An 18,877-nucleotide genomic window follows, 5' to 3' on the forward strand; every position below is an offset into this window, starting at 1 on the left:
CGGGAGTTATAAGCCTAAGAACCTTAACCTAAGAATGAATATAATGGACTAGAAGAGGAACAATAATATAGCCTCATCAGGCATTCTGAACAAATCCCGTCATGGTGGCGAATGTGGCAGAAACTTACAGCGGGAATGAAGAGGTGAAAATGGCTGTGATGATGTGGTGGGCGTTCTGCATGCAATGGCGGCCGGCGGAGAGAAATAGAATGATAAAAAAGAAGAGAGAACGAAAAGGGATGGTTGGTGATAAGACGAAAAATAGCCGAAAAGAAGAGCACGAGAGCCACCATTGCACTCTCCGGTCACTGACTTGGAGGAACCCACCTCGACCGGGCGGAAAAAGCATGGAGAGCATTACACTTTGTGATGAGGGTACTAAGAAAAGGCTCTGATAAATCCAAAGAGATTGCATATAAATCACTAGTACGTCCAGTAATGGAATATGGTGCTGCATGTTGGGATCCTTACAGATTAGAACATATTAAGACACTGGAAAAGATTCAAAAACGGGCTCTCAAGTGTTGTCGGAAAAATTCACCATTAAAATGGGACACTCTCACAGACAGGAGAACGCGAATTCGATTATATTGTACACACTGTTCAAAACATACAGAGGTGAGCCTGCCTGGAGAGAAATAAAAAATAGGTTGCAGCTGCCAAATTACTCTTCAAGGAAAGACCACTCATATAAATTGAGGGAAAGAAGACAGAGGACGGACACTGGAAAGTTTTCTTTTCTCAATCGTACTATCAGGGACTGGAATGCTTTACCTGCAGACTTACAAAAGGCTTTACCAACAACCAAAAATGTATTTAAAAATAGGCTTAAGGACTTTACTAATAGACGGTAATTATACACAGTATTTAAAGGGTGTAAATGATATTTTGTTATTGAAGTGTTGTATCAGTAAAGAATTATGTTGTGCCAGTGAAATGTGTTGTGTCAGTGAAGTGTGTTGTGTAAGTGAAACGTGTTCCTGTCAGTGAAGCTTTATAGTTTATAGTGGCAGTGCAAAGTATTTGAACAGTGAAATGTTTTTGAAGTGTTAGTGAAATCAGGATAGAATCAGTGAAATGTGTCGCAGTTCCAATGCAGTGAGTGAGTTGACAGCGAAATGAGTGTAGTGTTGAAAGGTACTTGTGCAGATATGAACATATCATACCCGTGGGTTTTAGTTCGAACTTAGGTTTAAGATACAAATTAGATTTACTTTAAATGTTATTATAAGTCAGGCATGTCAAAACCCTGCACATTGTGCACTGGTCTCTGTGCAATGTGCAGTTCCTATTCCCCTACCTGGAGGGAGTGAATCAGCTTGGAGGGAAACGCAACAGGGCTGTACATTACCTGCAGTAGCAGAACAGCTTTGATTTCAGTAACACAGAACAGTATGGGTGTGCTCATTGAGCTGTGATTGTGAATGCGTTATGAATATAAAGTGAGGAGTCCACAGATATAACAAAGAAGAGAAATCACGAATCATATAACGTAACTGTTATGATGTTTTCCACAGCCAACAGTAATTATTTTAAAGTGAAAGACTTTCATCATATCATGTGGACCTAATAGTGATGTGAGAATTTAAATCAGATTAGTAAAGTTCTCAAAATATTATATTCGCCAGCTCTTATTTCTTTTTTAGTACTCTCACGGCAGGACAAACATGACAATGATGTTGTTTTGGAGTCTATACTAACACAGCCATGAATGGTAAGACGACTTACAACTTTTATTTGATAAACTGATAAGTGATGAGAATATTGAGTGAAGAATACATGTGAGGGTCTTGAGGTTGTAAGGGAAGGAAGAAAGCAACTATTTGTAAAGCGAAAAAATGTTCTAGAAAAATAATACATAATGGCGAATTTTCCATCTCACGTTGCTATATTATCTTAATATACTTACGTTAATAAATCTTTAAACCTGACATAAAGGAAATGTCCTCGCTTACAGCTTGTGAAGTACTCTTTTATCTCAATTCAATAACGCTCCCAACTTGCTGATACTTGCTCAACGTTTTCCAAATAAACTATATATACATTTAAATGCAAGCTTAATTTATCCAATTTATTAATAATAATGTGAATTTATATTAATATACAGCAAGGAAAAATGATTCCAGTGTAAAAGCCTCACAATGTCCTATTGCATGTAATTGGGAGTAAAATATTTTCTTTAACATTTGTGCACCAATGGTCCCAATAATGCTTTAGGAACAATGAAAGAGTATTACTTTGAAATAATCAGTACCTACTATGTAAAATGAAATACTGTGTTCGTTTTTTGTTCTTTCGAAATTACTGCAATATTTATATTTTCTTGAAATATTGTATACAAATCGTGTAAATAAATGATTCTTTACAAACGACTGCTTTGTGAATTGTAACTGAGTAAGTCTATTGTTTCTTGTGTTACAATTATTGTCAAATATAGACATTGACAATAATTGTGTTTTTTCCTTTTGCTAAGTATGTTTATAATGTCCAAATGTTAATTTAATTGAACACTTGAAGTGCAGAATAGATTCTTGTGCATCCCTCCCGCTAAGAACTGGAAGGAGCAACACGTGAATGACGCAATCTGCACAGACCGGCATTCCGCGCACATACACTGCACTTTCATTGTCTGATTTCTGACATGCCTGTTTTAAGTGATCGTACTTCATTTAATTTAGGATGTTCCCTGTTATTATTTTTATTATTATTATTATTATTATTATTATTATTATTATTATTATTATTAATTATTGTTAGTATTAATTATTAGTATTATTATTAGTTGTGTTTATTATTGTCATTATTGAGTGTAATTAGTTACCACTGCCACCGGGTATATACCCATTTCAGTGTGAATAAATACATACATACATCTGCAGTTAACGTTCTATTCATAATTCAGAACTGTACCTAGCAGACTCTTCACAATGCATTATAGCGTTACAGACTCATACTACTGTGACTTTTCCTACAATTTAAATTACAGTATTTATTCAATTGATTTAGTTTTAGAGGCAGAGTTAATGCCATAAGGCATTCTCTCCCACTCATCCACTATAAAAATACTTAGCAAATATTAATAACAGCATTACAGAAAGCAATGGAATAATAATAATAATAATAATAATAATAATAATAATAATAATAACAATAATAACAATAATAATAACTAATAATAATAATAATAATAATAATAATAATAATAATAATAATAATAATGGTAATAATAAGAGCAAAATGTAGATGTGTTTAGTTACATGTCATTATAGCAGTTAAACAATAATTACAATTTAGAGTTAAATAAGATAATTTGGACCAAAGGAATGATTAACATGATGAAGAAAAGTTATATTAAAAACATCAAATTTTACAAAAGTGATATTGGAAGAAAGACCATATTTTACAGGCGAAAAACACTCTTTTTGAAAATCGACTTTTGAAAGGAGTCAATGTCTGAGACCCTGTTTACACTATGTACACTAGAATACGCTAGTTTCTTTATTTTTTTACATTATCATAAAGAATGTGGCTTACATTGATCAAACATATTTACTATATTATGCACTATTTACCAAAGAAGTAGGCTATAGTATTATGAAATAAAATATCTTGCATTACAATACACAACATTGCACATAATGATGTAAATAATGTGTGGATCTAATGCCTACCCACTTCACTTGCGTGATTCGGGTACCGCATATCGCAGACAGATGGCAGAACTATGACCCATTTTCAAGTTGCACACCACTTCGGCGGGCCACATTATGCATGATGTGTATCTGTGAAGAGCTATATCATATATGAGAATGAGTGTATGTGTAAGTGTAGTGTAGGGAATGGGTGAGGATGATTATGAAGTGCGAGGTAGAAAGAAGGGGAAACCCGATGCCAGCACGTAGCCTACACCTGTCGCATAGCACCATGAGGCCACCAGGCTTAACGTCCCCATCTGACGGACGAATCACTATCAACAATAATATATGCCTCCTCTTCATATGCACAGCGGACAGATTTGGGATTTAACCAGGCTTATTGGTGCACAATTTAGTGATTAGAAGTTGTCTACCGCCATCTCTCCTAATCCAGCAGCTGGAAATCGAACTCGGGCCAGCTAGTCTGGAGGTAGACGCACTACCACAGAGCTAACTCGGCGGACTATGGTGTAAATAATGTTTGATCAACACTACATTTGTTATAATAGCGTAAATAGTAAAAATAGCGTTTCCACTGTACATAGTGTAAATAATTTAAAATTGTAAATTGTAAATATTAGTGTAATTAACTGTTAAAGTGATCCTTATTTTGTTGTGCCCAACTTGACCAAATAGGAGTGTCCTAAGAAACAGTCAAGTATTTTGCTTGCTAGATACACTAACGTCGTCGACTTAAGAGCAATAATAACATAAATACAGACATGGAAATCCTACACATACAACCCAAAAACCAAAAACTCAACACACTAGAACAATATGAAATATACAGACACACTAAAACACACCCCAATCAAATTCTCAACACACAAATCAATTTCAGAACACACACACACTATTTGACACAACTCTTCATCATACGAACACACCCACACAACAGGCAGCAAAATTGAGATAGCGCCGAGATCTAGTAGGCTCTGAGGATGGTGTCGAATAGCACCGAAACAGCTATAAGCCGCACTTGCTTACATAATTAACACGAGTAAGATCGCCATTTAATCAATTATTCATAAATATGCCTACAGTATAATCAGAAACTAGATTAAAACTTAGAAATAAGATTGACGAAGCCATGATTTGTAAAAATCTTTATGGTGAATACATTACTATTACGAGTGAAATGCTTTGTGTGGAGTGTGACATTATGTTGGGTAGAAACATGGACATTACGACGAAGTGAAAGAAGCAACTAGAAGCATTTTTGAAATGTGGATATGGAGAAGTATGGAGTATGTGATATGGAAAGACAAAACAAGAAATGAAGCTTTGTTGGAAAGAGTGGGTGAAAAAAGAAGATGCTGAAAATGATCAGGAAGAGAAAAATGAATTGTTTTGGTAAATGGCTAAAAGGAAACTGCCTACTGAAGGATCCACTGGAAGGATCGGTGAACGACAGAAAATTTTGGGGTAGAAATAGATATCAGATTATAGACGACATTAAAATATAATTATCTATCATATGCGGAGACTAAGAGGATGACAGAAAATATAAAGATTGGAGAATGCTGAGTTTGCATTGAAAGACCTGCCATTGGAAAAAAAACAGTCTGATTTAATGAATATTATATTATATTATATATTTTTCTCGACCATAGTATAATCTACTCAGATGTGACGTAACTGCATTTCAATGACATACATTAAAGTACTGCTGTTAATTATGTTGCTGCAACTATCGATTTCCAACTAAGCATATGCGATATTGATTAATACCGTACGTGCAACATCCCGCAACTCTTGATAGCATCAATCCAAAACGGCAGACGCGAGTTTTGAAAGTGACATTGGTCGAATCATTCAAATAAACATTAACCCAACTTCAAACATTTCACTGGAAGCCAATCCCCAAATAAATTTCACAAACTACACAATCAACAACATGTATGTAAAATATTCTAATAAACTGAGTTCATTTCCTGTGATTTAGTGCGTATAGCTTTGAAGTTAAAATCTCCATATCAAGCCCTGCACAGAATAAATACGGCATACACACCTGCCATCTGTTCCACTACTCAGGAACACGCTGAACAGACACTCACACTGATGCCATGTGTTGCAATAGTCGAGAATACGCTGAAAATACACGCATGCTAATCGTATTTTAGTAATCATTAAAGTAACAAGGCAAGATATTTGTAAAAACTCAAAACTTAGCAATTTAACTATGGTCGAACAAAAACATTCGTATTCATCTTGCCTTAAGCTACCATTATAGGCTCGTTCCATAATATACTTATAGTATATTACATTATATTATATTATATTATATTATATTATATTATATTATATTATATTATATTATATTCCGCGAAGTCGAACTGGAATTGAAGTAGGCCTAAGTTTTCTGTAGACAGGCCTACTGACATCCATGTTATCGTTTCAATAAGGAATCTCTGTCGTCCACTATCATATCGACGGCTTAATGTCAAAGAACATTAACTCCAAAATCACAACTTTACAGGAGAGGCAAAAAAATAGTTTAATTGTGTACATTTTCTTACGTTACTGCTTTAATTTAAGAGATATGTTGATAAAATTTAAACCATATATATATGTGGTGTGTCTAAAAAGTTCGGTGAATGGTGTCATATCTGAACGGCAACTTGGCGCATGTGCTTGCGCATGCGCATGGTTCTTCAGAGACTTGGGGAGAATCGATACACAGCATGCAATGCATGTGACTGGCAGTGTAAACAGACTGCGACCAGTTGAACATAGTCAGTGTGAGAGGAAGTGTCACAGCGCAATGGAGCAACGTGTAAACATCAAGTTCTGCTACAAATTGGGGAAGACTGCAACGGAGACACATGGAATGTTGGTGCAGGTGTAAGGGAGGGAAGCCATGAGCAGAAAATGTGTTTACGAATGGTTTAAACACTTCCGTGAAGGGAAGGAAACAATTGAGGATGAGCCACGTTCAGGTCAGCCATCGACAAGCAGAACCCCAGACATGATCGAGAAAGTGCGACAAATGCTGGCACAAGATCAGCGACTGACTCTAAGATTGATTGCGGAGGAATTGGACATTAGCAAGGACACGGTGCACACCATCGTCCGTGATGATTTGGGTAAGCGGAAGATCTGCTCCCGATTTGTGCCGCACAAGCTCACAGACGAGCAGAAAGCAAAACGGATTGGAAACTTCTGGTGATTTCATTTCCATGTGTGACCAGGATCCATTGCTTCTGAAAACCATCGTCACGGGAGATGAGACCTGGTGCTACCAGTTCGATCCGGAATCAAAACGGCAATCGATGTCATGGTGTTCACCGACTTCCCCGCGACCAAAAAAAAGCCGTCTGTAAAAATCCAAGGTGAAAACACCGTTGATCGCCTTCTTCGACAACAACGGCATCATCCACAAGGAATTTGTTCTTGCAGGTCAAACCATCAATGCTGCATTTTACCAGTCCGTTTTGAACCGATTGCTACAGCGTATCCGACAGGTTCGGCCAGAGTTGCACAGGACTGGAAAATGGATGCTGCTTCATGACAATGCCCCTGCACACTGTGCGATCCGTGTGCGCCAATTCCTGGCTCCAATTCCTGGCACCAAGTTGCCATTCAGATATGACACCATTCACCGAACTTTTTAGACACACCACGTATATAGAATATAACTCTAAAGACAATACAATACATATTTTCTAGAAATATTTAATATTGTCTAAAAAATTAATGCATTTTGGAGATAGTGTTCTTTGTTACTAACACAAAGTATATATAGTGTTGGTATATATAGTGTTAGAAATAAATGCCAAAATATTGAATTTAAATATTATAGATACCGGTATATTAATTTGTCTTACAGAATTTGTCTGTAACATTGACACTTAATATTTAAGGAGAAAAATTCATTCCGGATCGAACCCGGGTCCTTAACTGCGGATTCCCGGCCAACAAGTCACTCAGCTGAGTGTGCTCCTAGTATAATGCCAGTTGACATTGAATACATACGTCAACATATATATGCCTAACTTGGAGTCAGGCCACAAAAGGGAAACATCGAAGGAGGAGAATTCGATACGGTGCTGTGGATTGAATTTGGCGTAGCTCAGTGGTCAGAGCGCTTGGTACGTAGAACCAAGGACCCGGGTTCGATCCCCGGCACAGGAGCGAATTTTTCTCCTTAAATATTAAGTGAATTTAATTACTTTCTTAAACAATTATACTCTATTTGACAATGCAAATTAATAAATTTAACTTATTGTGGTGAGCAGCATTTATCATATTTCTACTTTTTTTATAAAGGAAAATTATCTAAACTCAGAACATATCAGCATTACTATAAAAGTACCAGTTAATATTATTTATAAAGGATAAAAGCGTAATATTATCATTATTAGATCAATTTAACTATTATCTGAAATAATAATTTTAACAGTGCCTTTATAAAAGAATAAAAGAGCAAAATTATCTTCATTTTTACATTGCATTTTAGAACGACAGTGTTTTTAAATAGTTGCTAATGTTACTTTAATTTACCACAGCTGATGTGGGGTTTGGAGGAAAAAGCTATTGAACTAATGATCAACTTATTTAAAAAAAATAGCAAAGCCTACAAATTCAGTTGATTTAAAAGTCTATTTGCACGTAATGGAAAGAAAATACACACTTAACTCAGAATTTATGCCCTAAATGACAGTGAATAAAATTACAATCGGAATATATTGTATTCTATTTGATTCAGTATTTTATGTTTTGAATAGTATCAATATCCAAAGCCCTCATATAAAAATTTAAAATTTTCTCTTAATTTTATAATCACTCATTGCTCTCCATTTTGAGTATCTTCTATTACGATTTCCTATTCTGTATTTTTAAACTGTTGTAAAAGAAATGGTAATTTCCTGGTATAATGTTCTGTTTACGCAGTTGCAATACATTTTTAATTTTCTAATCTTGTATATTTTCAGTGCCCCATGATGCTTTGGTTTAAGCTGAAGATTATCCAACCTAAATCCACGTGTAATCTTCCTCTGTATCTTGAATTTATGGAATTCTTCATCATAGTTGTATTTAAAAAATATGTGTTCATTGTCACTTTTCCGATACTGGAACCAGACTATATCTAGCCATCTTACAATGTTTCCATTAGTGTCTTCTGAATTTCTCTTACATCATTACATTACTCTGTTCCACTTCTATTTTTGATACAAATCTAACTATAGTATACCACCCTGATGTATCTTATTTCTGTATATTTTGCTGGTTTTTTTTTTCAATGTGCGTCTGCACTGTGTCCATTTGTGAATGTCCTGATTAAAAGAAAATATGTTCAATTTGAGGTACGTCCAAAACATTCACAGTGTAGAGGGGCATGGTTGATATAAGCACATTCTGATTTTGTCCTCCACAAGTATCAGACATGAAACAACGTTTGACCATTCTGCAGTTTTTTCATTTGATGGTACCTCTGCAATTCCCTCGTTCCAAATAAAATTTTCTGCTGTTCTATTGGCTACATCATACACGGTCAAATTATATACAGCTAATTTACGTTTATAAAACACTCATTCCGTTTTAACATTTGGACTCTAGTGCATAGCTTCAAAATCAAATTTAAAAAAGTAAAGATCGTTTACTGATGTCCTAATTTTGTAATCTTTTTTTTACTTGACGAGCTGCTTCCTTTCTTTCATTGTGAGACTGATGAACTGCCTCCATCTCTATCTTCTTATGTTAAGACATGTGATAATATTTATAACATTTATCGCATTGATTCTTTCTGGGATTATGAAAAGCTATATTAATATTATTTTTGAAAATATGACGATAATTTGAAAGCTTTCCTGCCTGAACATTAGAATTCCTGAATTTTTCTTTGTATAATTCATACATTTTTTTGTAAATGTAAATCACAAGACAGATATTCTCTTGCAGTGTCCTTTCTTGTACTCTTCTTGGACAGTACTCTTGAAAATGAAGCAGTGTGATTCACTATATATTCACGAGTACTTTCAGATTTCTTTATTCTGGGCTCATGCTTTCCACTTCGATCAGTATCCACTATGTTACTGTCAATTTTTTCAAAATATGTTCTATTATTGTGTTGGATATATCAACGATGGCGAAAAAAAAAACACTGCTTACTCATATTTTTCTTTATTTTTCACCAGAAAAAAATGGTGTATGCCTTCTAGATTCATCCTTTTTGCAATTGGATTTCCTTCACTTCTGTAAGACCCATAAAAAATTGCCGCTTCAAATCGTTATTCTCAATATTCCAATATTGTTTATGAATTTCATGTCTGTCTTCAGCACTAAATGAGAGTTGCATTTAAGGGGACATTTTGTACAATCTTTGTATAGAACTTTTTTACCAGCAATTTCTTCCCACTATTTAAGGACTTGTGGACTTTCTCTGTTATCCAGCGTTGGACATGGATTATTAACAGCTGTGCTCTTATTACCTTCATCACTCGTTTCTTGTGAAATTTTAGATGTCGCTAAAGCCAACTTCACCATTAACCTGCCCCTAGTATTCGAACTGAGTATTTCTTAGCTCTAATAAAAGAGTATCAAATTATCAGAGCAATCCAGTGCTGCATTTCTTACAAACTGAATTGATTTAAGAATGCTTGTTCTGTTAATTAAAAAATTATCAATTCTCTAACAATGAACAGTATGGTGATTGTATTACATTCTTAGTTGTATGTTCTGAGGCAGTGTCACCAATAAAATCTTAGAAATGTTAAATCATTTAGAGACAAAGAACAGTATCTCGACTTAGTGTTTTTCTAGTCTAAATTTTGTTATTGCCAAAGAAAACTAAGTCTAGATAGTGTTGTTTGACACTCAGCATGTGTCTAAATTAACACAACACTATCTCCAAAAAAAATAATAAATAAATAAAACTATTATTTGTAGAGACATATTACTTTCACACTATATAAAGGCTACTTTGTACAACATGACATATAAATAACTCAAAAAGTATATTTTTGGAGTTAGTGTCCTTTGACACTAAGTCGTCGATATATAAAAAAACAGGTAGGCACAGTCGTAGAACTACTGTAATGTGATTGTGGATCTGATGATCGGCGACAGTAGCAAACATTACCCATTTTTGAGAGTACCGGTACTCATGAAAGTGGTCCAGTAGATGCAAAGTTTGCAACAACCACAACAACACAAAGCTTCAATAACTCATTCACCTAATGATTATGGATTTATATCCTAGAAAAGTCCTATAATTTTAAATCCTACGTTTTAAAATGATTTTTCCCCTTGACTACTGGCTACTTTTGTTTTATGAAAATATACTTGTAAGTTATATGTTGTGTGGTTTCGTAACAAGCTGTTTTTTTTTAAGATGATGGGTTGTTATTCGGTTGAGAAGCTTTTGTCATCCAGTCTGCTGTCAAAAAATTTGAAAGTTAGAATTTATAAAACAGTTATATTACCGGTTGTTCTGTATGGTTGTGAAACTTAGACTCTCAACTTTGAGAGAGAAACAAAGTTTGAGGGTGTTTGAGAATAAGTTTCTTAGGAAAATATTTGGGGCTGAGATGAAGTTACAGGAGAATGGAGAAAATTTTACAATGCATGCATTATATTCTTTACCTGACATAATTAGGAACATTAAATCCAGACATTTGAGATCGGCAGGGCATGTAGCACGTATGGGCTAATCCAGAAATGCTTATAGAGTGTTATAGAGGCCGGAAGGAAAAATACCTTTGTGGAGGCCGAGACGTAGATGGGAGGACAATGTTAAAATGGATTTGACGAAGGTGGGATATGATGATTAGAGACTGGATTAATCTAAATCAGGATTGGAACCGATGGCAGGCTTATGTGAGGGCAGCAATGAACCTCCAGGTTCCTTAAAAGCCAGTTGTAAGTAAGTAAGTAATATGTTAGAGTGTTCTTACAATTCTTTGTGACGAAATCCAGAATTTCTTTTAGTTTCTCCCATGACACTTCCATATCTTCGCCTGCTATCTGGTAGAAAAATTGTTTTACATCTTGGAGTTCATGAGCTCTGAAGTGTGGCACCTGCTGAATAAAAAATAGTGCAGCAAGTTGTAATAGTTATTGAACACTGAACCTTAGTTAAGCTATATTGCTGGCATACATTACAAATCGGAATTTATGAGACGGGAGGAGAGAGAAAACGAAACATTTCTGAGATACTTTAAATTTTAATTATCAGACTGTGATAGTTGGAAATCCGTATGATATTTATTAAGAAATGTATTGAGGAACACAGGAAGTAAGTATTGCTATTAGACCTATGTGTTTAGGTGATTGGAGGATAACTATGGCAGATTACTTAAGAAGATCAATTTGCCAAATTTCAAAGGAATCTACTTTCAGTGTCAAAATGAAATCCATGTAAGATATTACCATAAGTAAAATAATATAAAAATGTTATAGAGTTGTAAACTCTTCTACAGAGTGTTGAAAGAGGGGTGGAATATTTTGAAACAAGGTGATATTAATTAAAATAGAAGAAATGTTTGATAAACATGAGTTCTAAAATTAATACAGTATTTTTGAAGATATAAATAGGACCTACTGTGAAATTGGTATTGTGTATTTAATAGCTATCATTTACTCTGTTTTTACTGCATTATTGTAATAAGAAACGAGAAAAGAGCTCACATTAGAAGATATGCTGTTGTTACAATAGCAATTTCATAGTGTGAATACTTGTTTCTTCAAAGATATTAATTTTAGGATGCATGTTTTTTTTAGGTTATTTTTCTTTTTATTAAATACCTCTTTTCAAAATATTATACCTTATATTTTAGCAACTTATGTGTAGTAGCTACATAAAAGTACAAAAATGCGAAAAAGGATCATGGTGCTTTTTTCTATTATCTTATTCGCAAAATTCAGCTATCTGTCAATCTATATAATTATGTATCACTGCCCTCCACATTTCTTACCTCCCCTTTCACTTTGCATCACTTATTTCTCTAGAAAAGATAAATGAACGTTTAAGAAAAAGTCACAGGTGATTTCAGAAAATCCTTATAATTGTGTGCAACGTCTACAGGCTGGAAGTAAAATAAGCACGCAAATTTCCAGAGCTAATTCCATATTTTGTGTGTAACAAAAACCTCTAAGAGTAATACCATATTCATTGGAAGTTCGTAATTTTTTTCAGAAGAAAATATATTTTTTTTACAACTTTTAACACCTTCTAATTAGAAAACTATTGCTAGTAAGATCGTGATTTTTGTTCATATTGATAGAAAATCTAAGAGATCCAGAATTCTCGTCACCAGAACACTAGTCATTATATCACCCGGTTTTCTGGTTATCATGACCTTTTTGTTACTAGCGTTCTTTGTTATTTCGACCTTTTTGTCACTGCTCCCTTTGTTCATCTCTTTGGTAAAAATGAAAGATGAATCATCATACATACAATAAAAATTTAACTTGGTAGAGTGTATACAATATTTTGTAATTTATGTTTCAAAATTTTCAGCTAGATTATGTCCGATGGCTCTTAGGTAAGCTATCTTGATGTACTTTTTCTTTAAGTGATGTAAAAAGTGCTTTATATGCTTGCCTAATTTTTCTTTTCATGAGTACCGTTACTATTGGTAGCCACTCTGTGGTCTTTGACAAGGATCACGTATAGTTGAAGAAGGGCTTTGAGCGTGGATTTAAATGTGCTATTTATTGCCCAGAATGTTGGTCTTAGCATCATTCTCAACTGCCTATTAAGAAATAACCATTTTTTTCATCTTGTGCAGCATTAAAATACGAAAGCCATCTACTTCTGTCTAGAATTCTCTTATATCAAGCATCTATACCTTGCACATCATCTATATTCAGTGGTTCTGGTGGTAAATTTTCTCTCCGTATGTCACGCGGAGTTCTCTTTAGAATTTCTTCTCTTGGTATATTCTGATTTTTCACTTGAAAATCTCGCATGGCATGGCACTGCACTTTCCTTTATTAACTCCCCGCATCCTGTGCTGTGGACCCATCCCCAGTGTAGTGTATGACTGAAATCTTCAAATGGGCGGTTGACAATTAATCCTCTAGATTCAAAACCCCCTCAGGACCATTTGTTCATAATTGAGTTATGCCCATATATTGCTTTCTAAAAATAAATTCTAGTGATTTATATAGTTCGAATTAAAAAGCCACAAAATTTAAAGCAAAGAATCTGTTAATAGTCACTGTTAGGTTCAAAATTTCCTCTATTTTCTCGAGTCACTGTCAAAAATCCTTTAATTTGTGAAAGTGAATATAGGGGATTTTGAATCTGTAGGATTCAATTAACGTTTTGTCATGCGATATGGTTATGGTAGTGTTGCATCTCTCGCCCTGGTCACATCTCCAAACAACACCAGATTCGCAACTTTATTGTATGTTTGGTATAGATATAACCTTCATGTATTGTTATCTCATGGCCCCTAATGCTTCTTGTGAAACGAAATTCCGTATGAAGTTGCTCTATTATTGCAATAATTTAGTTGCAGTCGAAAATAAATAAGACATTCAACTTTAAATCAAGAATTTAACTGCGTGACTTTGGAAGCAACCGAAAAATTTTATTACGTTTAAAAAAATTAAAATGTATTTAATATTATTGTTGCTGGTTGCCAAAATGTAATGAATGACTACAAGTCCGGTGGCGAAAATTTGATCAGTGACCACAAGTCTAGTGGCGAAAATTTAATCGGTGACAAAAATATACAATGGCAACAGTTTCGGTGACGAGAATTCCTAAACCCAAAATCTAAATAATTATTTATCCTTTTGGCATATTTCAATACAATGGACGATTTTCGTGTAAATTGGATTTTAAATACCTCATATTTGAATGTAGCATGCAATGTGAGAAGGTTGCAATGTAGCAGGCCAGAGTTCGTGTCCATCTTGCACAAATATTACGAGGAGAACCAGTACAGTGTGTGTTAGTATCTTGGCAGCCTTCATACCGATTCTGTGTGTGGTCTGTATACCGATTTTTGACATTCGTTGTGAGAGTGTGTCGGGTATTACAATACCACAATTTAGGAATACAGAATGAAATATCTTGATATTCTGTTAGTATACGGCGAAACAACATGTATTTCTCGTGCAGCTCAAAAGCTTTATGAAGAACGATATTCGGAGAGTAATGTACCAAATCTAGAGACATTTATCGCGGCCTGTTAGCGTGACCGTCATATTGGCAGTGTAATACCAAGTTGTCGTAATCGTTAGTGGCGGTGTTGCCAGACATCTAAAATGTGCAACTTTATTTTATAATTAATTATGCATTTAACCTCTAGCCTTGGTGTTATACAAGGCTACTAACCTGGTCCATGGTGAACAGGGCAGACAGTTGACATAACTGTACACACATGGATAATTCTCGACAGACGTGTCCAAGTTGCGGAGGTGGACACCTTAATGGTGGCTAAGTTCTGTCAGGGACTCAGTGTCTCAGGGTATAATGAGATCCCCTGCACAGGGTAACGTGCGAAGACTCCAACGGTCACCAGAATGACATGAGAATATTACCTTAGCTCGGTTTGAGGAGCGGAAGGAGTAACCCTCGCTGTAGGGGTTAGTACACAGCGATGGTTGACTGGAAACATTAAGGTAGCATTTACATATTAATTTAATTAATTAATATATAAATGGTTCCACACGTCGATAATTAAAGAAAATCACATTGAAAAAAATTCCTGCCTTTTATTTCATCTTAATAAGGAAACGTGTCACATAATTTTATTCTGGTGTCCTTGGTCTTTGAGAAAAAAAATGAAAACTGTAAGATTTAGTAATTTCACCTGTGCATTCCCTTAAAAGAATTAACTATTAAGGTGATAATAAAGTGTTTTGACTCAAAGACAATCAATCAGCAATTGAATGTCATACAGTAGGCATATATAGGCACAAGAATATTCCGAAAATGTTACTGTTACCCAGGTATTTATGCACCAGAATGTGAGTAATGCCAAACTTCTGTTAACTGTCTATAATTACTCAATCATGTATTGTGCACACGTTTGTTTCATGTTATTATCAGAGCACAATCGAAGAACATTATCAATATTTTGAAACACTCCCAAGTATGTAGGCGGACTCCCTTCACATTATCGTCAAAAATGTTTTGCTTAAAAGTATATCTTTGCAGTTCTTGATTTGAAAGAACGATTCTGTGCCATGTGATCTGTGGGTCCACCGTTATTGCTGTGATTATCAGCAGTAAGGGGATTGAAATCAAATTTTTCAGGTTTAATTGGGCACAAGAAACATCATACTCATTTTTCGTTATCAATTTGTATCATATACGAGCAGTTATATTGGGAAAATTTTTATTAATGGTAATTTCAGTACCGATAGTTTACATAGGTTCAGACTTCCTATAAATTCGGAAAGTTACTTTAATCGTTCGGTGAATATGATACATCCTAAACGTTTCAGCTTTTGTTCAAAAATATGAAATACACATTCTTATACCTTATGATTATGAACCATGCAGAACTTGTGTTCATTCACTCAATTTGTCTATATGAAAATATTTAAATAAAGAGCTTACGGATATGAGATTTTAATCTTTCACAGTAATTGTTCATAAGCATGCTTTTGGGCATTCAACTGTGTGCTGCAACTTAACATTTCCAATATTTGGGAACTGCATACAGGTACTCTAGCACCTGAAAGGTTATCTACTTTATTAGACTCGTTATGTCTGTTTACTCTAAGGACCTGGATATGGGACCAAGATGCTTCTAATATTGGCTGTACCACCATAGAAAACAAAATAATGAACTATACGAAAGAACATCAAATATACGGTTACATAAAAGTGTTTAATACAGGAAATATATAATGTACAGTTTCCCTGGAAAAGGATGAGATGATTGAATATTCCTAAGTCTCAGATATAAGACACTGCGCATGATCGGAGACCAGAGCACTGTTACACAAGATAACGAATATTGAGTTACTTAAATTCAGGCTATTTGGTTTCTTATTAGCATCGTTCCGAAATTCACTTCAAAAACTGCAAAAAATATGATAATATTACGTAAATAAAAGATAAATATATACATAAATCGTGTAGTTAAATCGACAATGGACTTTCACGACTAGATCGACATTCTGCACAGAAAGGAAAGCTTTCATGTCGTTTCAATAGCTCAGATGATAAGACTTCTGCGTGTTGTGTAGAAGAGTGCGAGTTCGATTCTTAGTCTACACAACGATTTTTTTTGTCTAAATAACGTTGAAATATAGTTTTACAAAGTCCTCAGATTAAGTGTTAATGATCGAAAACAATACAAAATTACAAGTTATAATATTATAAACGTTAATCTAATGAATGCATTTATACACACACATATACAATGTAAATGCAGAGGGTAAACTAAGGTCTGTTGGACAGTCGGGCATGTTGGACACTCTGTACTTTAACGTGTTACCTCGCCACTTGTGGGCATCACATTCTGCTAGAAGTCAATGATGGAAGTAGCCCCACTCGTGGCTACTTCCGTCATTGACTTCTAGCACAATGTGATGCCCAAAAGTGGCGAGGTAACACGTTAAAGTACGGAGTGTCCAACATGCCCTACTGTCAAACAGACCCTAGTTTACCCTATATATTAAAAACTAACAATTAAAATGAAATTTAAAAAAAATATATATATGTATAATAATAGACAAACTTTTACAAAGGTTTAGAGTCCTTAGGCTATGTCATTTGTTGAGTAATTATTACAATATTTTATTAATAACTTTCTCATATGTGTAAGAAATGCACTCGCACAAAACAATTTTTGTTAAAAGTATGGCTTTGGATTATTTCACTCTCACACCTTCAGTTAATTTTAATTATTTTATCTACGTGTTTGCAATAGTGTTTAATTTAATGTGCATTCAATTTTATTCATTTTATGATTGATTGAAAAAGCACTGTTGCAGTTATTGACTTTTTACATATATTAATACTAATTATTAAATGCATCTGTTAAGTAACCAATTGCAGTATCTTTTGCAAAATCTTGAATGTTTAAGTTGTCAATAATATTTCTGTACTATATACTATAATACGATAAAACAATTTGCAATAGATTTGGGATCCTCTACTTTATAATCATTGGTTTTAATGAAAAAACATTTTCTTTCTTAGGATATCTACAAGTTTAAATTTAATAATATTCCGAATAGGTTTAATTGCATTATCTGAATTTTGTACTTTTCTATTCAAATATATTCTATTTCCCTCTTTCATAATTTTTGATAAATTACACTGTACTTCTTGCAGTATTTAAGAACATGAGGATCATTACATTGCAACTCATTACATATAGATACTTCTTTTTAATACATGAGATTTTGAAGTCCCTGCGTTATCTACATGTTTTTACTTTTGAATTTTTTCACAACATTGAGTGGAGAACATCCACTGAAGTGATTATGAAATTAAGTGAAAAATTCAATACATTTACTCTTAATATCAGTAGTACCAGTATCATATATGTTTTTCCAAGATTCATTTTGTAGACATAAATGTAAATAATCACTAGATACAGCATTTACGATCCTTTCTTAGTTTTTAAATTAATATTTTGAAATTGTTCAGTGACATTGGAAACACTTAGGATTTGTTTATCATGTTCAGACAAGCCATTGATTGTAGGTTCTGTTGAATAGGAATCCAGTCTAATTCTGTGTACAAAACATTTATCAATGGCTGTGCTACTTCAGCTTAGATTTAATTTGATTAGTTTCGCAACAATTGGACTTCCTGTTATATCCTGTTAGATATTTAATTTAGGGTTGATTTATTAACTCTTACTATGCAAGATGCCTCTTATTTCAATAATTCTATATCACATTAAATAGTCATTGTCTACACTAAAGTATTATCGTCATCCCTCATTTCTCATCGTAATGGCAAACCAACGTGACATGAGACAGCGAGTTGAGGCTGGATATGGGGCTAGATCTGCTGGCCGTTTGGTCGGTGTTCCAGGAAGTACAGCCGCGAGGTGGGTTCATCGTTACCAAAATTTAGGGGAGGTCGAAAATCGTCCTATTCCTGGGCGTCCGCGGATTTCTTCATTGGAAGAGGATGCTCTCTTATTCGAGACAGTTTGACAGGACCCCTTTCTGACTGCTAACGAAATAAGAGCAGCATCTAACTTTCCCGGCTCTTCACAGACTGTGATCAGCAGGTTGAGGAACCGCGGTATTAG

General features: G+C 34.4%; 1 protein-coding gene across 3 annotated transcripts in view; it reads right to left on the minus strand.

Annotated features, from left to right (window-relative positions):
• The window catches only part of LOC138690980 (calpain-B-like), a 173,285-nt gene that overhangs the window by 39,897 nt on the left and 114,511 nt on the right, over positions 1 to 18,877 (minus strand). For 2 of the 3 annotated variants that reach the window (XM_069812596.1, XM_069812597.1), the window contains exon 12: positions 11,591 to 11,717. In XM_069812596.1, the coding sequence (XP_069668697.1) occupies positions 11,591 to 11,717 (127 nt within the window). The remainder of the gene's footprint in view (positions 1 to 11,590; positions 11,718 to 18,877) is intronic. The other variant, XM_069812598.1, reaches the window with a different exon arrangement.

The sequence above is a fragment of the Periplaneta americana genome, chromosome 16, assembly GCF_040183065.1.
Source record: "Periplaneta americana isolate PAMFEO1 chromosome 16, P.americana_PAMFEO1_priV1, whole genome shotgun sequence".
Lineage (NCBI taxonomy): Eukaryota > Metazoa > Arthropoda > Insecta > Blattodea > Blattidae > Periplaneta > Periplaneta americana.